A 23,993-nucleotide genomic window follows, 5' to 3' on the forward strand; every position below is an offset into this window, starting at 1 on the left:
ACATTCTGATTTGCTAGTATCAATTCAGGATATGATATCCATCTTGAAACATAAGGGCAACAATGTTATAGAGGACAATCAATGACTGGGTTTCTATAAACTTGTGAAAGGTGTAAAAGAATACAAGATTACATAAGGTTGGCTGTCATTAGTATTCACAATTTTTTTTGAATTTATCAAATGTTACTTGTCAAATTCATCATTGGAATGAGATTCACCGTCTGTGACCATAACTATCTACTTAATTTCAGATTCTTCATCCTCAACTTGGGTTTCCTTGTAATCTTTGGGAAGCACATTACAATTAATGGTCTCCCATACCGGTCTCTCTGCTTGGAATAATCTGTTGGTTGAAAGTAGCCATTAGATTCGCTAAATAGAGAGATAGAAGGGGAAAGAGATAGAGGCTTACGGATGCTTGCAAAGTGTGGGGCATTTAATAGCAACTGCATACTTGTAGGTGGATATCTCTGTAATCGAACTAATCATAGCTCTCGGCTCTGAGCATACAAGTCTCACCTGCAAAATGCATATAGAGTAAGGAGAAGAGGGATGGGAACAGAAAAATGAAAACTAAATAAAGTTCATAGCTTCATATTTCAGTCACTCGAGGCTGGTTTGTAAGATCACAAGTGGTTCCATTCGTATATTGATGAGGATGATATCTGTATGAAAAGAGCATTTTGATAATTAGATTGTGTCTATCTATATCAACGATAATGAGAAAATGCACATATATTAATCACTTCAGTTATATTTCAATTATTCTACACAAATCAGTTGTCAAAGACAGTTTTTACCACTAAAGCAATTAGACCATGATCACAATCCGCTATAGGTTAATATTCACTGTCAAAATAATATTCAAACAGTGGAAATACTATACAAACTAATTCCAAAGTCAAAAATTAAACATGGGTTTGTAACTTTGTGCAAGAAATTACAAACCTTAACATCAATATCAATGCAAAAGCGCAAGCCACAAAAACCTAATTTGAGATCAGGACATTTTCACAGACATAATAAGCAAATTTGGGTAAAAAGGAATACCAATCGAAACATCAAGAAAAGTTAACACTCCAAAGCAACCTTAGAAGCAGTATTGAAGAAACAGCAGGGAGATTTTCTGACGTACCAGTTGTCTTATTTAGCACCTGCAGTCACAACGGTGAAGATGGCTTCTTCCTCAAACCAGTCACCCAGAATATAGTCGTAAGAAACCATACACAGGTCCAGTCTTGCATTCTCAAGCACGTTTCAAATCCGAAACAGGTATTTAAAGATCCCGAATTTACAGCAGAAGATCCAATTCAGATTAAATTGATGCATTCTGCAGCAAAGAGTTGCTTGATCAGACAAAAATTTGACTAGCATAAAGCAAGACAAAAATTTGACTAGCATAAAGCAAGAACTTTTACAATAAGGTACCTCTAAGAAGTTTATAACAAGAAATGGAAAACGGGAAAAAATAAATAAAAATAAAAGTCAATGACATACACGTAAACTGGCTGATTTGACAGATTCCAAAATCTTGACATCAGAGAGATCCACATTAGTCCCCTGCTTCAATTGTTCTAGAAGAGCTGGTGGAACTAAAGACAGGGTGGGGAAAGATAACAAAAGGTAATGTATTAAGTATTAACAGATCAAAAATTTGTATGCGAGAACAGCATGAACAAATACAAAAGCTCAAACAAAATCAGGTCCTATATTTACTGAATTCCGTCCTCAACTCTTATGCCCAGAATAATGTATTTCTCCAATTAGTTTGATGAGGCATGCTGAATGAAAAGAAGTGTTCCAACTCATCAACATTTCTCTGTATATCAGACTAGCCTTATAAAGTCTATTAAGCTCAACTATTGACAACAATATCCCAGAGAAATACAGTCAAACCACTAGCTAGTCAATAGTCTTAGAACACTACCACGGTAAGTCCTGAATTCCTCCAATTGGTGACTTAAGCAGTATTGCACAAGCTATAATGTCTTATGCGCAGTATATTATATGAGCACAGACCCAGCATCATGGCACTACTGCTAAACCCATTACCATATAACTATCCTACATATGCTCTTCTTGATCAGGTTTTCTAGCAAATCTCAACTCAAACGGAGGGAATCCTAACTCCTCCACAGCCACCAGATACCTTTTGACATTTGCAAAACCAGGGTCTGAACTCCCTCCCTAAAGCAGGACAAAAGCTGTTCATATGAGGAAGACAACATATAAGACCATATACCAAAACTAATACAGGTCAACTTAAAGAAATGAAAATATTTTGACAATCATAAAGCAGTAAAACATCATACAACAGCATGTTTACAAGCCAAAGAGGGGGAAAAAAAAGAGAGAGAGAGAGAGAGAGAACAGTAATCCTACCATTTCAACTGAACCGGACACAGCTTATTTAAAATTCTGCATCAAACAGTGCCATCAATTAAGCACGCCCTGATTTCCTCCTCAGAAGCATCCGTCGGCAGTCTTAAATAAGGAATGATATAATTTAATCATTCCACCAGAGCTAATTTCTCGTTACCTAAGCAAAATAAAGTTCAAAGGTAAATCATGGAGAAGCAGGATCTCAAAATGGAACCAGTGGCAAGCACATACTCCAGAGAGAGGGGAAGAGTATTACCGTCAATTGTGCTGCCGGAGCTTTCCACTAGTTTAGGATCTTTACTAGAAGTCCCATTTAAGATTTTGCATCTCCATTTCCATCTTTCTGTGATTCTGACCCCCCATTTCCATCTTTTTGCAGCTCTGACCCCCTGTTTCCATTTTTGTGTGACTCTGACTGGATGCTCATCATAAAATCTGTTTCCTTGTTATCAATTGCGGACGCAGAGCTACAAGGACAAAACGAATATACATCAATCAATGAATCTACGTAATGAGTAAGGAACAAAACCTCAAGAGTGAAGACAAAACACAATAAGGAAGTTCGTTATTGAGAGAGAACATGCAGGCTTGAGCATGTGTGCCGCACGCCTATTATATAAGCATCAAAAGCACCATACCACACTTGAAAAGCCATTAGTTCATAACTTCATGCCATTATATGCGTTGGAGCATTGGCATTCCAGCTAAGTAATCGCAGCATTTAATCATAACTTTGTTGATTAAAAACTATAACCATAACTTTGTTGTTCAATCTGAATCTGGGCTCAGATATATGTGGATAAAGTATATTCCCAGACCACAAAAGGTCTCATAATGAGCTGGGATTCACATCTATCATCATTGCAATAACAAACGAGCAATACAGTTCTTGGTAAGCATAAACTAAACCCAATTTTTCTTTCAAACATGAAACAAATTTAAGAAGCCAGCCCACAATCGGTTAAACAACAGACTCATGTGACCTCAAAGATAAAGCGCTATATCGACAGAAATGTAAGATAAATACCTCATTGATGGCCAAGATTTGTCCATTGCTCTTCTTCACTTTCTTCAACTTCCTCAAAAAGTACCTAATCAAAATATCCAAACAAACAAAAGAACCCACGTCAAAATAAGATCCCAAAATACATAACCCCAGATTAGAAGAACTGAATCAATATTACAAGCAAGCAACTTCACCTTGATAAACAGAGAGTATGAACCTTTACGATTGAAAGTTTCACAGACAAGTAATGGCTTAGTTCATATTGGGCTCTCTCTAACGTTCAAAGTTTCAATCTTACGGAATCAAACCCTTACCAGAACTGGGATTTGGCATCAAAAGCACCATGCCACAATTGAAAATATCATTTTCTTCAGATACACTACATCTAAGAAGAAACTCACACTACTTGTGGTCCTTCTCCGTCTCTTCCAAGCTCAAAAAAAAACTACTAATAATTCTTTACTCTCTTTTTCCTACCATACCTGACCTCCTTTCTACCTTATCCAAGCCTCAATCTTCAGAGACCTGAATTATCCACCTTCAGAAAAATTGAAAACACCCTAAGCACAACAAAAATGATACAAGCCAGCTCAAATCCTCCTAACTTTTCCGATTCCACACAATTTCAAGCTGCATTGCCAATTTCTCAGCGGAATTCACAAACGCGGAGACGGAGAAACGCAAATCGGCAACCAGATATTTCTAGCAACGTACACAACCAAAATGCAGGGAAGAATGAGAGAGAGAGAGAGAGAGCTTCGGGGTGGCCGGAGGAATCGAGAAATTGGTTTGTGTGAGCTTGGTTGCTTATGTTTTGAAAAGCTTCCCATTCAGGATCTGAAGGCTGGTAAGTTTTGATTGCTTCCAAATAAAATGGTCATATTGTAAATTCTTCTTCTTCTTCAGAGTAAGATGAAGGACTCAAAATGGATCAAACCGATGCGACGATTGGGTTTCATCGAATAGCCCGCGTGATTCTCCTTCTTCCTCAACTTCTGATTCCGGTTTTGGTTTTGGGGCTCACTTCGAAGCGGTGTGCGATACCCAGGAGAACAACAGTAAAAGATACCAGCTGCCAAAATACCAGAAACCCCTCTTTATTTTACCATGACGGCACAAAAATTAACAGTCAACAAAACCTAACCAGGACTCCAGGATTGCCCAAGTGGACGGTGCTGCGCAATACGTAGTGATGACGATGCTGCGCAATACCTAGTGCTGCGCAATACCTAGTGATGCCCGAGTGGAGTGCTGCGAGAGCCGTCCCTTGACCAAGGCAACCAAGGCAGTGAGTGGCCTTGGGCCTCAGTCTGGGGAAGGCCTCCCTCTCAAAAAAAAAAATAATAATAATAATATATATATATGTTAAAAATAAAAAGATATTAAAAGAAAAAAGACGCAAAACTACAGTTTGTAGAATTGTAGATAACGACGTTGAGGCCAATGAAATGAAACCCGTGACTCCATGAGGCCTCAAAATTTCTTCATTTTTATTTTGTATTTGTAAGTTAAACACTCCAAGCTTTCCTCTTTCTCCAGCACTTTGGGATTAGGAAAGAAAATAACCAAAAGGTTTGCTCTCACTTTCACTAATTTGGGCAAAAATGAAACATTGAATGCTGAAACATGAATTTTTTATTCCCTTCTCATTCTTTCAAAGACAAACAGTAACATTTATTACTTTTTATGTCTATTTAAGCCATTGACAGACTCTCATAGACGCATAGAAGCAATCTTTCTCTTCCTCTTACTCAATTCTGAATTTCACCCTCTCTTCTAATTTCGTAATCATAATTCAGATAGTTGATACAATTTTAACAAACCATCAAGGCCTAAAGTCCAAAATTTTGTGGTTAGAAAATCAAGTTCTAATATTCTTTATCAACATTGTTTTTTTTTTTTTTTTGAAATAGAAGTTGATTTCATTAGATCAACAGCCAATAGGCTAGAGTCTACCAAAACTTACATAAGCAAAACTCGGCAAGAAAATCCGAACTAAACTATCTAAGCTAGAGCAGATCATTAAAATCTCTGGGACGCTCACATTTAAGCGAGCCTATACAAGAATAGAACAAACCTCGCCTCCTACGGAAAGGAAATCATTCAACTAGCCCTAACTTGCCAAGCACGCAATTGTGGTACAAACTAGAAACTAGAAACGTCATAGAAGACTCATAGAAGCTTGTCCTCGCTCACATAGGCTCATACCCAACAGAAATAAATTAGTAACTAACAAGCTCCTCCCCTTTCGAGTTGGAGCTCATACCAGCAAATACCCTCTTCACTTTCTCCTTCTTGGAAGCTTGTTTCATAAAGACCAAGGCCTTCTGCCCCATCAGCCCGAAGTTGAGCCCAGGCCTAGATACCCAGGCCCAAAACCAAGCCCACGAGGAAGACCTAGCAGGAGCCCAGCTCCTCTGCTGCCACTTCGCCGCCATCAATTCCGGCGGCCTTCCTACCCATCTCATCAAACCGTCCACCGACGTCTAGATGAAAACAGCTGGCTGAAAATCGCCTTGAGTCACCGCCTGAAAACCACCGCCCTCCAAGAACAGCCTCGATCGACGTCTCAGAACGGCGACGTCCAGATCGAAGCATCCATCTACATATCCCAGCCTCCGGCCTTGACTACTACAGCGCTCAGAGCCGACAACCACCGTCGACGCTGTACGACGCTCGAAGACCGGATCAAATCCAGCAAAAAACACTGTCAGCGAGGCCTCCAACCCAGAAACCTCGCGCCGCACCGCACGATCAACGTCGAGACCCCGCCCCGCGCCATCGCATCTTTGCCCTCCATGATCGCTGCCTTGCCTGAGGACAGATTGCCTTGCCTGAGGGAAGCTCGCCGCCGCCAAATCGAAACCTAGGTTGCGAAAACCCAAGTCGCTCCGAGAAACTCGGAGACGCCTCATTGTTTTTTTTAACTGCTTACGAATGTGCTATTGATATCCTATTTTCTTGGATATTTCTTTATCAACATTGTTACTTTTTATTTTGTTTATATAATCTACAATGTTTTAGTTTGAACTTTGCTTTGCTGACATTTTTTTTTTCAATGGACAAAATTATTAGGAAGGCTCTCTCTAAATTTTGCTTTAGGCCTCACTTTGTCATGGACGACCCTGAGTGCTGAGCACTACCTAGTGATGCCCAAGTGCTGTGCAATACCTAGTGATGCCCGAGTGGAGTGCTGCGCAATACCTAGTGATGCCCGAGTGGAGGTTCAACTAGCGGACACTTTTGGAACAGCTCGAGTAAGAAGTCACGTTATGGGGGCCGGAATTGCCTTGTAAGACCGGCATTAATTGCTATGAAAGTTCATCGCAACTCTACTGGACTAAGATATATATTAAGTAGATACATAATAATTTGTTAACTGCTTCTATTGATTTGAGAACTCCAGCAAGTATTCTTGTATTGTTGGATGCATAAAACTCTCTCTCTCTCTCTCTCTTCTGTGTTTTGCTCTTTGATTTACTCAACATGGACAAGATGTGCCTCATACTCTTTTATCCACTTGTAGTGCTTTCGCTGCACATGAGCCCCCTTGGATTTGTTTCCGGACTTGGGCGTGGGACTACTAACATCAGGTGCATAGAGAAGGAAAGGCAAGCTCTCCTTGCAGTAAAACAAGGTCTCGTGGGCAATCATTTACTTTCTTCATGGGGAGGCAACGCGACAACAGATTGTTGCGAATGGGAAGGAGTCTATTGTAGCGAACAAACTGGTCATGTTACTGATCTTGATCTTTCTACCCTATGGCAAAGTTATTTACCTCTGCAAGGTAAGATTAGTCCTGAACTTTTTGAGTTGCAGCATTTGGAATATTTAGACCTCAGTTTCAACGACTTCAGTCATAACCAAATTCCAAAATCTATTGGTTCTCTAGGCAATTTACAATTTCTCTACCTCTCTGACTGTAATTTTGTTGGTGAAGTACCATATCAGCTTGGAAACATTACACACTTGAAAGAACTTGATCTTGGCTCCAATTACTTTACTAATCCAAAAAACCTCGATTGGCTCCCTCATCTTTCTTCTTTAACATCCCTGAACCTAGATATGATGAATCTCAGAAATGTTTTAGATTGGTCAAAAGTAGTTGCTAAGCTCCCTAAACTACAATCGTTGGTATTATCACGGTGTGATCTTCCTATTCCAATTCTTTCATCTCTTTCTTCAGTTCATCTCTTGAGCAACCGTCTCACCTTTTCAATATTCCATTGGTTGTCAACCTACAGTACAAGCCTTGTTTCCATTGACCTTTCTGACAACAACTTAAGTGGTTCAATTCCTGATGTTTTCGGCAACCTGAGTTCTCTCCTGGATCTAAATCTTGCTGATAACTCAATAGAAGGACAACTCGCAAAAACCATTGACCAGTTATGTAGTCTGCAATCATTGGACCTTTCACGAAATAATCACGGTGGAGAGTTTTCCGAGTTTATTCAAGTATTTAGCTGTGCTTGGAACTCATTAACATCATTATGTCTCTCTGGCAATCAGCTGACTGGAAGAATACCTGAAAGAATAGGTTCATTGTCCAACTTGGAAGTTTTGGATGTTAGTATGAACTCTTTGACAGGAGTGATTACGGAAGCTCATTTCTCAAACCTCTCCAAATTGCGAACTTTGGATTTCTCTTCCAATCCACTAACTTTGAACATTCGTTCTGATTGGGTTCCTCCTTTTCAACTTGTCAGAATAGGATTAAGGTCTTGCAAAATCGGGCCGTATTTTCCAAAATGGCTCCGAACATCTCAGAGAAGCTTTGACAAGCTTGATCTTTCTGATGCTGGAATTTCTGATATCATTCCAAGCTGGTTTCAAGATAACTCTATGAAAGTCTCTCAATATCGTGTTTTAAATTTGAGTTCAAACCAATTGGAAGGGCCAATTCACTCGCTACCATCAGAACTGTCATCTCTGGATCTATCCAGTAATAAACTTTCAGGGAGGATCTCTTTCTTGTGTGCAAGCAAAAATAGGAATTTAACATTTCTTGATCTATCAAACAATTCTTTCTCCGGAGAACTTCCAAATTGTTGGAAGCATTTAGAAAATCTAGTCATTCTTGACTTGAGTAACAATGCTTTTTCTGGAAAAATTCCTACTTCAATTGGCTCCCTAGCTTTTCTTGAAACATTGAAGCTTAGCAAGAACAATTTTGCGGGAGAATTGCCTTCATCCTTGAAGAATTATACAAAATTACAATTGTTTGATATTGGAGAAAATAGGATCACAGGAATGATACCTGAATGGATAGGGATTAGCTTTTCGAAGTTGGCTATCCTCATTCTTCGATCTAATCAATTTAGTGGAAGCATGCCTTTGGAATTATGCCATCTGAAAGACATTCAACTTTTGGATTTGTCTAGGAACTGCTTCTCTGGTACTATACCTCAATGCCTGAACAATCTGACTACTTTGGCTCAAAAAGGAAGTTCAAGCCCAAGCATCACACACGATAGAAGATTCTATGACATGGCAATAAGTTCTCTTGCAGCTTACGAAGATGATGCATCTTTAATATGGAAAGGAAGAATGTCCAAGTACAAAAGCACATTGGGACTTGTAAAGAGCATTGATTTCTCAAGCAACAGATTAGATGGGGAGATTCCTCGTCAAATCACTGATCTAATTGGATTGGTTTCTTTAAATCTATCAAGAAACTATCTAACAGGTCAATTGCCTCCTCAAATTGGGAAGTTGCAGTCGTTAGACTTCCTCGATCTGTCAAGAAACCATATATATGGAAGAATCCCTACAAGCCTTTCTCAGATATATGGTCTTGGTGTCTTGGACTTGTCGAATAACAACTTATCAGGTAAAATCCCAATAGGTACTCAGCTCCAAAGCTTTGATCCCTCTACTTATGCAGAAAATCCTCAGCTTTGTGGTCTTCCACTACAAAAGACCTGCCCTACAGGAGAAACAGGGTCCAAACAAGTTCCTAAAGAAGAAAAGGATGAGCTTATATCATTCGGATTTTATGTCGGCATGGGGCTTGGGTTTGCTGTTGGATTTTGGGGAGTCTGTGGCAGTCTGATTTTCAACCGGTCATGGAGATACACATACTTTGGTTTCTTGAATGTCTTAACGCGCACTACTAGAATTATGCCATCAGACATCACCACTATTAAATCGGTCGGAATTGCACTCGATGTAAAAAATACATCCTAACATTGGTTTATGAAATATCGATTTCTATTGTGATTATAAACATCGGTCGTTAAATTAACCGATGTGTAAAGTCTCATTCAAAAATTTTGAAAAAACACGGAGGGACTAACTTAAAAAGTTTGAGAGACGCGGGGACCAAATTTTCATTCCCCCAACACTTACTATTTTTTCCACTTTGTATGAAACTATCGAACCCTAGCCAATAACTCTCACTTTCACTTCAGCGCCTCCTTCTCCTTCCTCTCCAGCTATCTTTCCACGGCCACCATTGTCTCTGCCTCCTCCCTCCTCCCTCCGCCGGCAAGCTCTCTCTCTCTCTCTCTCTCTCTCTCTCTCAAAAGATTGAAAGAAGGGAAAGAATCGTTCTCTCAATCTCTCAGTCGAATATGGGAAATCGATGGCTAGCTACTGCGAGGGTTGAGCGCGGAGATCTATGGAAGAGCGACGCTCTCTCTAGCTCAGGCACCACAGATTTTCACCGACGGCTACTTTTCCTGGTACCATTGAAAGCTCGAAGAGGTCAACATCGTTCGCAGCTATCGAATCGATTACTTATGGAAAAGAGAGAGAGAGTGAACTACTGTTCAGTGTTGGAGGGAGGAAGGAAGGGTTTCCGATCCCGATCCCGATCTCGATCTCGATGTCGGCGATGGAGATCAATAGTTCAATTTCGTGCCCTTCAACTCCTTGTTGGATCTCCGAGAGGCTGTTCCTCACTGACCACTTCCATCAGGTTCCTCCTCCTCATCTTCTCTTTAGTCTTTACTCTAACCTCCTCCTCCTCCTCCTTTACTTTCCATTTGAAATTTCCGTTCGGTTTGTGCAGAAAACCAAAACGACGTCGCGTTTCGCCACCGATACCAAGGATTCCCATACGTAAGTTTAATATCATTTCTCCTTATATCACTTTTGTCTCTTCTTCATATCTTCTTCTTCTTGTTTGTCACCTCTTCCTTTTGGAATTTGCAGTGTAGGATTCCAAGATGCCATTGGCTGTTACAATGCTGCTGTTCAGGTGAGATAAAAGATGAACCTAAATTTCAATTTCCGAATTTTCAAGTTTCAGTGCTTATGATGATGATGATGAACTAAGAACTGGTGGAGGTTTCAGAGGCTTATGTTTAAGCACAAGTTGTACTAGCTAAGGCCGGGAAGAGAGGGATATGAAGCCTGAGACTTTTGCTAGACTCGTCTCAGCTATTATCTATTATTTACGAGAAAAGGTTCGTAATTTGGTTCAATTTGATGGCTGTTATGTATATGCTTGAGCAATTTGATTGGTATTGTGTGTCTTAGCTTTGTGAGGAAAAACTAGGGTTTTTATAGTCATGAATGTTAATGGCATATGAATCCCAATTTTGTTTTTCGTTTTTGTGATTTGGGTTTGGTCCATACTTCATTCAGCCTGTGATTGCTAGATTGGGAGATAAAGACAAGCCATTCATCTGTACTATGGATTCAATGTACTTAAGCCATTCATATATGAAAAAATAAGCACTTAAGGATGCTGGTTTAACAAGTCATAATTTATATGTGCTTGAGTTTCTTATTCAAGTTCTGTTTCTTTCCCTCGTGCTACGTCTTAGGAGGTGGTTTTACCTGTAATTTTGTTGTTTCCAAGTCTTGTTGTCTACCCTGATGTTTTGTAGGCCTAAAAATGCAGCTAGGTTGCCAAATGTTCCTTGTATTTGTTATTGATGCTTCTGTATTTATTGAAGAAGCAAAATTGTGGTTGATATACTCAGTTGATATATCTTCTTTGGGAAGTAAAAAACACACTCTCTCTCTCTTCTTTTTTCAATTGCTACTTCATACTAATGTGGCTCTTTGAAATATCCAGGCTAAGGCCATGGCTGGTGATACTGTTGTAAGGTCATTGCTAGAAAAGATGGCTGAATGTGCTAGCAATGCGTACCTGGGTATATTAGTGAGGTACTCTTCTAGAATGTCTACTATTCTTTGTTTGTGGGAATTGCAACTTCCCCCGGCAGTGTCTTATACATGCCGTCCTATCTAACATCTATAGTTAAATGTGATTGGCTAACTACATAAGCTTAAGGCTGTAATGTTGCCTTAAGGATGGAAGTCCTAGCTTTCTTGCAAATATTGTTGGGACAATTTTAATCACTGGAAAATATCTAAATGTCATGAGAGAATGCGGGCACCATGTTCAGGTTCCACTATGGTTTATCCTGTACATTTGTACAATATTATCTTCTTCTCCTTGTTTTTTTTTTTTTTGGTACAATCCTTCACCTCCCTTGTGGTGTCGTTAGTATCTATCAGTGACTGGATTGTATGAATAGGTCCCTGTATCTGAAAATTTGAAATTGATGAGCTTTGGCTCAAATCATCGTTATATTGAGTGTATAAAATCTGCTTATGACTTTGCCAGCAGCGAGCTTTTAAATCTTATGAAAGAAAAAGTGAGGCTCAGTCATCATAAATACTTTTCTGTGCATACATATCATTCTTTTTGGTTCCTATATGAATAAATTCATGATTGATGATCTGAATTGATCTTGTTGTCTAATCTTACCTTTTTTTTTCTTTTCCTTTTTTTGTCTGTATGTAGTATGATTTGATGGGGAAGCTACAATCTATAAAGCACTATCTTCTTCTTGATCAGGTATGCTGCTGAATGACCAGTGAACTTGGAAGTAGATTAATGGGTATGCAATATGTTTTAGTATGAATATTTATGCTTCATCTGCCATTGAGATTGGAATGCTTCAGTCATCTATATTAGGTTAGGTGCTAGGTCAGTGTCTACTTAATATTCCATGGGAATAAGCGAGCATGTGTATGTTTCTGTCACTATAAATCGTGGGTGGACATTTTGAACACTTGGGTATTAGCTCCATCAAGCACTAGCATGCTTGGCTTTCAGGTCTAGATCTCAGAGGCAGTACCTGGTTATTATAAAGGATTTTGTGATGTTTAACCTATTCTACCATGTGGTTATTAAGTAGAATGTTTTCCCTCATGTTATTCATACAATAAAAATGTTAATCAAATCAATTAGATATCCCAAAGGCACGCTTGTACTGGATTGGATTAGTAGCTTTGATTGCATTTATTCTTCTGTTGAATTTCCTTTTCACCTTGGCACTTCTGTTGTTTTCCATGTTTGTATTACAATATACTCTCTTTTGCAGGCTTCTCTGGTGCAAAGTTGGAAGATCTTCAAGAATTTTTAGACAATATGAAAACAATGTGAACCATCCATATGATTTCCTCAGTCTTGCAGCGCACCTAATTCGCAACTTTTTGTGGTAGATGAAGTGACTGCAGCAATTGTGAACAGAACTGCAATAGAAATTGCTAGGCTAGACTGGTAGTAGGTTAATTGGGGTTTTATTTTGCCTATTTTGTGTACTGTCAAGGATAATGATTTTGGACAGAATACTCTAATATTCAAATTACTTTTGTCAAATATGGATTGCATTTTATAGCAGCAGCTACATATTTTGTGGACATCTTCCTCATCTAAAGAACATGATGTTTATATATAAAGTTTAAATCAGTTATAACCATAAAAACAGATGACTATTACTGCCAATACATCAGTTTCAAAATGAAAATCGATGTCCCATTAACCATAAGAGATCGAATTATTATGTTGGAACCGATGTTTCACAAACTAGTGCACATCGTGTTTTAGATAGAGATCGATGTCCAGTATAAGTATTGTCATCGATGAAGACCAGAAAATCGATGTGTGAAACAGTATCAGTTATCGTTTTTAAATGAATAACGATGTTAAAATGCATAGTTGTGCTATAGGATATATATTTCTTTAAGCATTAAAGGCAATAAGATGAGGATTTGACAATATATAAACATACAAGTTTGTTATCATTTAATCGTATTTACATCGATTTATAGTGAGGAACCGATGTGTATAATGATACTAGACATCGGCTAAAAACCGATGTCTAGATTTTCCGGACCTTTCTCATCACCCACTAAGACCTCGGTCGGGATTTTTTTTCTCATCGGTTTTTGGCCGATGTCTGAGGGCATTTTTCTAGTAGTGCACGGATTGGCTTTATGTGAGGGCAATGTTGATTAGGCGGCAAAGAATGCTTTGAGAAATGAATGGTAACCACTCTCTCACATGAACTTTATTTATGTTATTCTGATTTTGGAAATAAAGTTGTTCTCTTACCGTCTATTTGTATCTTCGTGCTGTTTGCTTTCATCTCCAGGTTTAGGCTCGTAAGACGTTGAGACATTATGCTTTCCTTCAATTGAAGAATAAACAGTTGCATTTGACAACCCTCAGTCTGTAAACTATTCAGAGTATCAAAGTGCTCAACTTTATCAGATCATTAGATAAGAATTTTGTTTAGAAAATGTTTCTTTGTAATCATGATGAATTGTCTGCCTTTGCACTCGATATTTTTCTGTTTCAATTTTGGTTTGGCCTTGTGCCAAACTTTATGAACCTTGTAAAGAGGATAAACAATTTTCCTGTCACATTTTGAATGTTTTTGTTTGTTTTATATCATGTACTCCTTTTTTTTATCATGTATATTTTATGATCAGAAGATTATTGGGCGTGCCTTCATCAAATAACTTGTAAACTTGTGATTCACAGGCTAAACTTAAACACTTGCATAGAATTTTTGCATGTTGCTAAGACAGAATCAGAATTTCATTTCTTTTTAATGAGTAAAGTGGCTCTATCATGAATCATGTTTCTATTTTTAATTGGAATTATGTATTTTGGTATCAGTCTGAGGGTTATAAACAGGGCTTTTACAGGAGAAGGAGAAAGGGCACCTACATCGTGGTGATAAGGTTCCAAGACTAAAATGTCTTGTCCGTCGTCCTTCATTCTCTACAAAACATCAAGATTCCCTTTGAAGAAAACACAAATCTGCAAACGATAGCTCATTTTAGAAGCCCCGTTCAATCTTCATCGAGAAGAAATTGCGACCTGCAAAGAAAGGCACTGTATTTTGACAACCGAGTTTCAGATTATCGAAATAGGGCGAAATCAGGCAAATCCTTTTCAAGTATTGGCTGTCGGAAGGAATAGACTCAGGTTTCGTCACCAATTTCAGGTAGCATCTCTGCTCCGATTTGTTGTTGTTAGTCGTTTAGTATGAAATTGTAGGGAATAAGAAATTGAATGTGCCGATTGTGGGATTGAGCATGGTTTGATTTATGAAAAGTTGAGAAATAATTTGCATTCGATTAATTATGAAATCAGTATAGACATTATGCTTAATGATGAGATTCTGAGTTTGTCTCGATGTTAAGTGTTAAATTACAAGTTCCTTGAATTGATATAATATTTTGATATAATGCCGTGTCGTATTAGATTCTACAATTTTCATATCGAATATAATAGTTTATGTCATAAGTTATTCAAATTTGGTTGTGCTAGTCATGGGTTTGTTTGATTTTGATGGATGCATTTAGCTTTATGAAAACTTTGGTGCCTATTTGCAACTGATAGTTTTGTTCGTATGAAACTTGCATGTCACATGGCTTGTCCATGCTTTTTACAACAGCTTATGTCCCCTAGTCTTCTGTGGTTTGTATTTTTTTCCTTTTTTTCATTCTTGTAGGAGGCTTTCTCTCTCTGCGATCAAAAGGTTATTGAGGTAAGTGAGTTACTTTATTGAAGACACTCTATTACTATGAAGTACATGTGACTGTGTAACTTTGACAGTTACACTATGTCGATCTTCCTTTCATTTTGTTAGATTGGTTTCAGTATGAGTGTATAGCATTCACCGTGTGTTTGCTTTCAGCTGGTCGACAATCCTTCTATACTGCAAATCGATATGGTTTGGTGTTATTTCATGCTTAGAGACATCAACTGGCTCTCAGTGGCAGGAATTCGCCTTGAGAAAGCCAGAGAAGGTCTTGAACAAGCTCATGGAAGGACTCTTCTCTCGTGTTAGACTCCTTCAGGCAGGTCGCTATCCAGAGTGTGCACTGTGAGTACTTTTACTACATATCTGAATGTTTGTCTACACTAGGCAGGATTACTTTGTTGATTCTGATTATAGATATTTGAGACTGGAGCTGCGGGAACGGTGGTGGCGTATCACAGTGGTCAGGTTGATAAGTCAATGAAGGTGTTGACTTCTGCACAAGATTCACCCAGGTAATTGGAAAGGGGAAGGGCCATGTCATGCACTGAATGTTTGCCTCTCGTAGATTGGTTTATGGAGGTCCAAAATTATAAATTGTACTTAAATTTACAGTCAAGTCTTCTCTTTATATAAATGCAAGGTGCACGAGTTTGGAAAAAAAGAAAAGAAAAAAGATGGATTTTCTTTTTCAAGTTTCCACAGAATTTATCAAGCACAGTATGCTGATATTCATGTCTCCCACTTTTATCAAGGAGAAGTAAACGACAGCGCCAAGCAGTAGATGCTTCAGTTGAAGCTCTTGTACGCATGGGCTTTGACAGATCATTAGGTACATAAAACGGATGTTATTATACTTGGTTTATGTTTGTGAGGCTAAGTCGGGCTCACTCTGATGTTTACAACTTTGTGTTCAGCGGTCGAAGCTTTGCTGGGTGGAGGGAGAACGGACCAAACAATCTGTCGACTGCTCTCGGGACAGGCACCAAACCTCACAAATGCTGCTAACCAATCTGAGGCAATTTCTGCAGTCGATGCTAACAACAATAGCCAACACTACTAGAATTATGGCCTCAGACATCGGCCAAAAACCGATGAGAAAAAGAATTCCGACCGATGTGTTAGTGGGTGATGAGAAAGGTCCGGAAAATCCAGACATCGGTTTTTAGCCGATGTCTAGTATCAATATACACATCGGTTACACATAATAAATCGATATAAATACGTTTAAATGATAACAAATTTGTATGTTTAACTATTGTTAAACCATCATTTTATTGCCTTTAATGCTTAAAGAAATATAGATCCTATAGCACAACTATGCATTTTAACATCGTTATTCATTTAAAACTGATGACTGATTCTGTTTCACACATCGATTCCCATGAACGTTTCTTCTTATTCATGATTTTGACGCGTAATTTACCTTATATCCCACGATTTCATATTCAGTATACACTATTTAATATTGTATAAACCGATATATTTACTTACATTAACATCAGATTCTAGGAAAAAAACGATGTCAATCATCTTATAATACATCGGTTCTGGTAAAATAACGATGTCTAATACTTTATAATATATCGAATCATTAAAAAAAATGATGTCTGTAGATTTTCTTAACATCGGTTTTCTTGTCTTTATTGATAGTAATACTTATGCTGGACATCGATCTCTATCTAAAACACGATGTGCACTAGTTTGTGGCACATCGATTCATACGTAGTAATTCAATTTCCAGTGGTTAATGGGACATCGATTTCAATTTTGAAACTGATGCATTTCTCTTAGTGGACATCAGTTTTTATGGTTGTGACTTCAAAATTTTCAAATTAAAAATAATAATAATTCAAATAGGAAATCATTTCATGTGGATTCAATGCACTCTCTTCAAATCAACAATACTAACTAGTTGAATACAAAAAATTCTGCATACATAAAACCATCTAGAAGTTGATATACGTTAAACTACTTGGAAGTTGAAATGTTCCTATACTAGCAGCGAATCCATCTTCTCCTTCAATCACGAGCTATTTTGTAGGATTGGTGCTCCCTGTTTTCTGATTAATCAAGCATAATCACGACCACAGTTACTTTTTGCCACACTACACCTACTAGAGTTTGGCTTCCATCACAGTTTCAAGTTTCGAAAAGAATTTGGAAACAATAAGAATGAGATGAGACATAATGATGTAAGTACTAGCCTAACAAATGGAATACTGCTGCCTCCTAACCAAAATATTCTAAGGAGGATAATAACAAGCAAGCCTCTAATTGGATAGGGAAATTAGAGGCAGCCAACCGCAGCTTTCAATAAGGCCTGCACGATTTAACAAACTGATGAAATGTAGATCTCGTCTTTTCATATATATATATATATATCTGCTTCTGATGTGTTGTGGTAGCTGATTTAGAAAATTAAGGTCATTTGAATGACCACAAAAGCATTCATACTCGACATCTCATAGGCTAAACAAATATGTCATGAATTAAGGTGAGAAAACACATTGAGTTAAATACTTAACCTTGTTTAATTTCCTGAATCTTCACTATGATTTAACTGATTCAAGTACATATTAATTATGGTATGCAGTCAACTTGAGCAGAATCCTAACAACTTGCACCTCAAACATACCTTGTTGGTGAATCTTAGCACATTGTTGCACAACACATATTCCAAGCTCCTGAAATGTCTTAGAAACTTCACCTAGAGGATCAGTTACCACTTCAGGTACTCCACGATCTCCAGACGCAGATAGCTGCCAGATAAATGTAATCAAGGTTTTAGACAATTTCTGCCCGCAGCAAATATACCATATTGAGATGATAAATTGATAAGAAGCAAAATCGTGACAATGTGCTCTGAAACAAAAACTTGAACTGTATAGAAATTGTATGGCCCTTGTTGTCAACCAAGCTAGTCTCAAGCATGCACTAGAGCAATTTCGAATGATAAGTGAACTGAAAAAACATAGGACTTACAGTTGGTCTAATGGGAAAATCAAATATATTAGGGATACCAAACTGCTTTACAACCTGCAAACATGTGAATTAAACTTTTTCAAATACATGGTAATGCATGAACTGTAATACTAAGATTAATTAAGATATTATGTGAAGCAAGAAAGTAAATTATATATGTACATACCTCTGAGCCTAAGCCTTTACCAAATGGGTAATGACGCTTCCCATCAGCATCAAAATGGCTCATATTCTCAATTGCAGCAACACATGGCACCTAAATAGATGAAAATGACAATAGGGAATGGTTATATGAGAAACCTTAAATGAACTCAGCATAAACATGACTGAGTAAACTTTACTTCCCATTATTCCTACAGTATAAACAATGCACACTTCTATGAAAAGTAATAAGAATATTATATGAACTAGTTAGTAATACAGAACTTATGCACAAACAAATGGCCACTAGTTACACACCTCTGTAAGTTCCTGTTATGTTCCAGGTAGAATATGAACCCAACTCACTCATCTTTTCTTACAAATAGCCAATTAGCCACTGGTAGAAAAAAAAATGGTGATTTAGTAGGTTTATTCAGATTTGATGCCTTTCACAGTCCTGTTTTAGTAGTTAACAGACACGATTACCCAATCACTCAGAAACAGGAAACTTAAATAACAAAGATAATTCTAAAAAGGGAGCAGAACCAATATATGTTTTCTTTTTCAAAACTCATTCTTTCAGCAAGAAATATAACCAAGAGTGTACACTGTATCTATGACAGGTTTCTTAATCAAAGTAGGGGAAAAAGGTGAGGATCAAACTCTTGCTGCCCAAATGGATACGTATTATACCATTGAAGCTATAAGCCCCCTCAAAGACAAGAGTTCCACTGCTACTAATTTCAATTGCTAAATTAATATAGGGAATAAAAATTACAAAATTGATATATTTAAGCATCAACAGCTAAACCTTTACCCTGTATCAGTTTGTGAAGTAAATTGAACTGGGTCCTTCGTCTCAAACTCTCAATCCGGAATTTCATATTAACGGTGCTGAAAAATCTGGACCGCTTCACCGTGAAGAACTCCGACTGGGTAAACCCTTACAGAAGCCTCCGTCTCCGTTGCTTTATCGACGCCGAACAAGCCACCGCCCCGAGTTGGTCGACCCTCACAGTCCAATACATTACTACTATAGTTGATATTGATTTCCAAAAATCAATTAACCATATATAGCAAAAATCTATAACTGTAGAAACCAATTCTCAACAACTCTACTACTTGCGTATCAAATCAAATGAAATTCCAGAACACTGAGTTTTCCTCTTTCTTTGAGAATCCATGAAAATTAAAGCACCGTAGTGATGACTGGGAAAAATTAATAGAAAATATGCAATTGGGAAACAAAATTCAGTTAGATGGAAATGCAAAAGGGAAGAGCAGAGAGCAACGGTTACCAGGAACCAAAAAAATCAGTTGTTTGTTCAAAATACCTGCAAAATATAGAGAAAGCAACTATGAACAAAAGTTAACCCCAGAACTTGGAGGGAAGGACGGCGGAAAGTGGAGCTGAGCTCCGGCATTACCGAGCTGAGCTTCCCTATGACAAGCCCAACAAACAGAAATTCAGAGAGGACGGTGAATCGAGGACTTTCCATAACCAAACCAACATTAACAAAAGTCCCAAACACAAGCAAAAACCCCAAGATCGATTTCATGAAAAACAAACAGATTTCTCAAATTAGCAGTCTCAAGATTAGAGCAGTACCGGGACGCCGGAATCAGAGGTTCCATGGGTGGAGTTCTCAGGAAGCATCTCAAGCTTCCGTTTGAGAGGATTTAATGGCTATGGCCATGGCGGCAACAGACTATTCAACTTGGCCGCCGACGAAGGCTTCGAATCCAGGGCCGTAAAGATGAGATCTAAAGATGGAGAAGTGTTCTCGTTGGAGGCTTTATGCTTTCACCGAGGCCTGCCGTACTAGGGTTTGGCAACTGGGGCGGCTCCATCATCTCCCCTAAGAAATTTTGGCGCAGCTACAGAGACTTCATCTTCGTCAATTTTAGATAGAGACGGAGAGCATTTTAGAGAGAGAGAGAGAGAGAGAGAGAGAGAGAGTAGGGTTTGGAAAGACAAGGGAGCAAGAGAGAAGGAGAAGAGAGAGAGGTGATGGTCGGAGGTGGAGATGGAGGGGAAGGAGGGTCACGTTGGAGAATGAGGTCGACGCGAAGAAGGAGGCGCACTGGAGTTGAAGTGAGAGTTAGTAATTAGGGTTCAAAAGTTTCAGACAAGTGAAAAAAAGTCTAAGTGTTGGGGGGAATGAATATTTTGGTCCTCCCGCGTTTCTGAAATTTTCAATAGCAAATTACCACAAACTACAAACTCAGCCCAACTTATTCCATGCGCAGGCTGTATTTTGAGGAAATCCATGCGGTACTGTAGCTTACCCATACGCAAAGGCCAAGCCCATGCGGGCTAACTTCCGTTTTCTTTCAAATTTTCTGTTAAATAGTATTTTACTAAAATACCCTTCGCTTAGAACTGGATATGTTTTTCATTTAGTTCAGTTTAGTAGATCTAGTTTCCTCTTCATTTGAAACGAGCTCTGATTCTCTTCATTTTTGAATTGAATCAGTTCTATCTTCATGAGCAATCAACCCATACTTTTTTCCATTTATGCTTATGTCTTTGCTATACAAAATAGTATTTTTTTGAGGTTGTGAAATATACAAAGGAACAGAGAACTATTACATTTCATCTTAACTTTTCTAATAAACTACTCATTTATATAATAATATCCCAATCTAATAAACAAAGAACTGTATGTAATCCAGTCTCTGTGCTCTTATCTTCTTTGTTCCAATCGATACATCCTTTTGGTCTATTGCAGCAACCATCCTCTTTTGCCATTGCGATTAAGCTGTGTATTATGAGAAATGCAAATATATGAGTACTGACCCTCAATAGTGTACTGACCCTCAAATATTTGATTAAGAAAATATCCACAGAGCAATACTACCAGCAATAATAAGGTCAAATATCCACAGAGCCTATAGGTAGACATAATTGCAATGATCTTCTCATAAAGTAAAGCTAATAAACCTGTCTAAAAATGCAAGCTCAATTGAACCGATAATAGAATTGAGTTGAATACCTCATGCAATCAAGCGAATGCACTCATGAAGCTAAAACTATTGATCCTCATTAAAAAACATCAAATGAGGTTGCAATACACATAGGGTTACTGAACTAATAGCATACTGACCCTCAATAGCAATACATATGGTTCTCTAACTTCAGTTACACCATTCACAATCCCAAACCTCTTAAATCAACCATCACATACAGAAAGGCACATATGTCATCATTGCATATATATCAGAAACTTAAAGATGTCACTCAAAGAATGATCTTGACATGTTAATAAAGTAATCATTATGGAACATAAACTAGATACGATTCGGCACTATTATTTATCCAAACATTTAAGACCTATCTAAGTAACACCATAATGACTCATAACAACATTCTCCAACAGAGCATGTCAATTATGAAGATCACAAAAAAATAGAATGAATTAGCCTCCCTATTCTACAAAGCTCCAGCAAATATATGATTAATGATCCTCAGTAATTTACTGACCCTCAGTAGTGTACTGACCCTCAAAAGTTTACTGAACAGCAACATCATCATGCCAATTCAAAACACTCAATTACAAAAACCAGAACCAATAGCTATTCTTCTAACACAAGTTTGAGGACAATAAACATAGTGTTAGTGAAATCATGAAGCTAAGACTACTGACCCTCAGAAACTAAAGCTCATACAATTCATTTTGTACTATTGAGTCACAAAACTCATCATCTTCCATCAAAACAAGCAAATCTCAGAAACAAAAGCTACTGAGCCTCAGAAACTAAAGTTAATGATCCTTAGAGGGTCCATATAATCATAGATTGCACATATTGCAGTATTTTAATGCTACTGACTCTCAATAATCATAGATTGCACATGTTGCAAGCATTTTAATGGTACTGACTAGCTCTCAATAAGCTCATACAATTCATCATCAGTCACATAAAATCAAATTTCTTTGCTTAGAAACTCATCTTAATTGATACTGATCTCACTCTTCAGTGGATTTGTAGGCTGAGAACAAACCTTAGTTTCGCCGAGTTCCTTGCCGGTAGATTTGCAGGCTAAGACCAAAAAATAGCTTCTTCGTCTAGCTTCGTCTCCTCAGTTCTCCGATCACTTCGCCGCCTCGCTTCCAGGCCTAGCTTCACCGCGTTGCTTCTCCGATCTCTTCGTTGCCTAACTTCACCATCTCGCTTCGCCTCCTCGCTTCTCGGCCTACCTTCACCGCGTTGCTTCTCTGATCGTTTCATTGCCTAGCTTCACCATCTCGATTCTCCGATCGCTTCGTTACCTAGCTTCACCATCTCGATTCTCCGATCACTTCGCCGCCTTGCTTCTCCTGCTAGCTTCACCGTGTCGCTGCTTCGGTCGCTTCATCGGAGCCCTAGATCTATAGATCTAGAAAGGATTTTGATTTTGGGACTGTTTTGATTTTGGGAGAAATGGCTAATACATGTGTTAATGGCACGTTGCGTAATTTGTTTAAACTTCGAGTGCTATTGCTCTCATCAGGTTTAGATGGGCTAACAGCCCGTTAATATGTTTGGCCGCACGGGCTTCCGGAGTATAGAGCCTGCTCTTGATAAATATATGTGATTATTTGTAGTTATTGGTAAAAAGCTCAATTTTCAACTTAGTCCCTCCGCGTTTTTTTTTAAATTTTCGAACCAGACTTTACACATCGGTTAATTTAACGACCGATGTTTATATTCACAATAGAAATCGATTTTTCACAAACTGATGTTAGGATGTATTTTTTACATCGCGTGCAATTCCGACCGATTTAATAGTGGTGATGTCTATTGACATAATTCTAGTAGTGCAATCTGATGTTGCAACTGACATTGCAAATTCTCTTGCTTCAATGCTTGATATCAAAATGGTCAAGTCGGAGGTCCTTCAACGTCTAGTAATGCATCAGAGCGTGATGCAGAAATGGAAAGCCAACTTGCTAGCACAAGGAGATGCTTTCACTGACTATGAGTCTATGACATTGAAGTTTCTAGAGAAGGTGAAGCCATAAGTGAGCACTTGGCTCTACTGAATATTCAGCGGGAACAAAGTGATTATCACTCTGCCAATAAGAATTGCGACTTTAACAACCATGCATGTACATATATAATAACAGTAGGCCATGGATCTAGTTACGGTGATGGTGTTCCAGATGATCAATGTCTTTGATCCGGCATTTTCCCAACTATTTCAAGACTAATATTAGTGCCATGTAGTTTATCTAACCTGCCTTCCACCATTTCTGGAATTATAAAAAAGCATATTTGCTGCTTTTAAGTAAATGCGGTATAAACATGGTATATACATTCTGATTTACTAGTACCAATGGAAACATCAAGAAAGGTTGACACTCCAAAGCAATCTTAGAAGGAGTATTGAAGAAGCAGAAGGGAGATTTTCTGATGTACCAGTTGTCTTATTTCGCACCTGCAGTCACAACGGTGAAGATGGCTTCTTCCTCAAACCAGTCACCCAGAATATAGTTGTAAGAGACCATAGACAGGTCCAGTCTTGCATTCTCACGCACTTACTTTCCAAATCCGAAACAGGTTTTTTAAGATCCTGAATTTATAGCAGAAGGATCCAATTCAGATCAAATTGATGCATTCTGCAGCAAAGAGTTGCTTGATCAGACAAAAATTTGACTAACATACAGCAAGAACTTTTACAATAAGGTACCTCTAAGAAG

At 38.2% G+C, this 23,993-nt stretch overlaps 1 protein-coding gene, 3 long non-coding RNA genes and 1 other non-coding gene across 9 annotated transcripts; 3 read left to right on the top strand and 2 right to left on the bottom strand.

Moving 5' to 3' along the window:
• Positions 1 to 70: 70 nt before the first annotated feature.
• LOC112202740 lies at positions 71 to 4,702 on the bottom strand. Of its 5 annotated transcripts, none has more exons than XR_005799513.1 (9): positions 3,583 to 4,702; positions 3,410 to 3,473; positions 2,639 to 2,849; positions 2,383 to 2,539; positions 2,150 to 2,204; positions 1,498 to 1,592; positions 1,136 to 1,330; positions 413 to 519; positions 71 to 343 (listed from the first exon to the last, which is right to left on the bottom strand). It is a non-coding gene; the product is annotated as an uncharacterized LOC112202740 (long non-coding RNA). The 5 variants fall into 5 exon arrangements; XR_005799515.1 differs by having other exon boundaries at positions 413 to 665; positions 3,871 to 4,701; XR_002937549.2 differs by having other exon boundaries at positions 413 to 665; positions 2,150 to 2,187; positions 3,583 to 4,701.
• LOC112168551 lies at positions 3,160 to 3,251 on the bottom strand. The gene has a single exon (XR_002924312.1). It is a non-coding gene; the product is annotated as a small nucleolar RNA snoR69Y (small nucleolar RNA).
• A 2,172-nt stretch (positions 4,703 to 6,874) lies between the features above and the next one.
• Positions 6,875 to 9,440, top strand: LOC121049272 (receptor-like protein EIX1). Its single transcript, XM_040505975.1, has 2 exons — positions 6,875 to 9,040; positions 9,273 to 9,440. The coding sequence occupies exons 1-2, from the start codon at positions 6,875 to 6,877 to the stop codon at positions 9,438 to 9,440; spliced, it is 2,334 nt and encodes a 777-aa protein (XP_040361909.1).
• Positions 9,441 to 9,745: 305 nt separating this feature from the next.
• On the top strand, positions 9,746 to 13,010 carry LOC121049258. The gene is made up of 6 exons (XR_005799516.1): positions 9,746 to 10,307; positions 10,401 to 10,450; positions 10,544 to 10,797; positions 11,415 to 11,506; positions 12,150 to 12,203; positions 12,733 to 13,010. It is a non-coding gene; the product is annotated as an uncharacterized LOC121049258 (long non-coding RNA).
• A 2,140-nt stretch (positions 13,011 to 15,150) lies between these two features.
• Positions 15,151 to 16,327, top strand: LOC121049259. The gene is made up of 5 exons (XR_005799517.1): positions 15,151 to 15,192; positions 15,343 to 15,531; positions 15,604 to 15,701; positions 15,942 to 16,018; positions 16,104 to 16,327. It is a non-coding gene; the product is annotated as an uncharacterized LOC121049259 (long non-coding RNA).
• Positions 16,328 to 23,993: the final 7,666 nt, after the last annotated feature.

The sequence above is a fragment of the Rosa chinensis genome, chromosome 5 (genome assembly GCF_002994745.2).
Source record: "Rosa chinensis cultivar Old Blush chromosome 5, RchiOBHm-V2, whole genome shotgun sequence".
NCBI classification, from domain to species: Eukaryota; Viridiplantae; Streptophyta; class Magnoliopsida; order Rosales; family Rosaceae; genus Rosa; species Rosa chinensis.

Bases quoted from the DNA above. Each gene is read 5' to 3' on its own strand.
- LOC121049272 (XM_040505975.1), top strand. From the start codon at position 6,875: ATGGACAAGATGTGCCTCATACTCTTTTATCCACTTGTAGTGCTTTCG. The intron at 9,041-9,272 runs GTTTCTTTAAAT...CTACTTATGCAG, and splicing joins TCACTGATCTAATTGGATTG to AAAATCCTCAGCTTTGTGGT.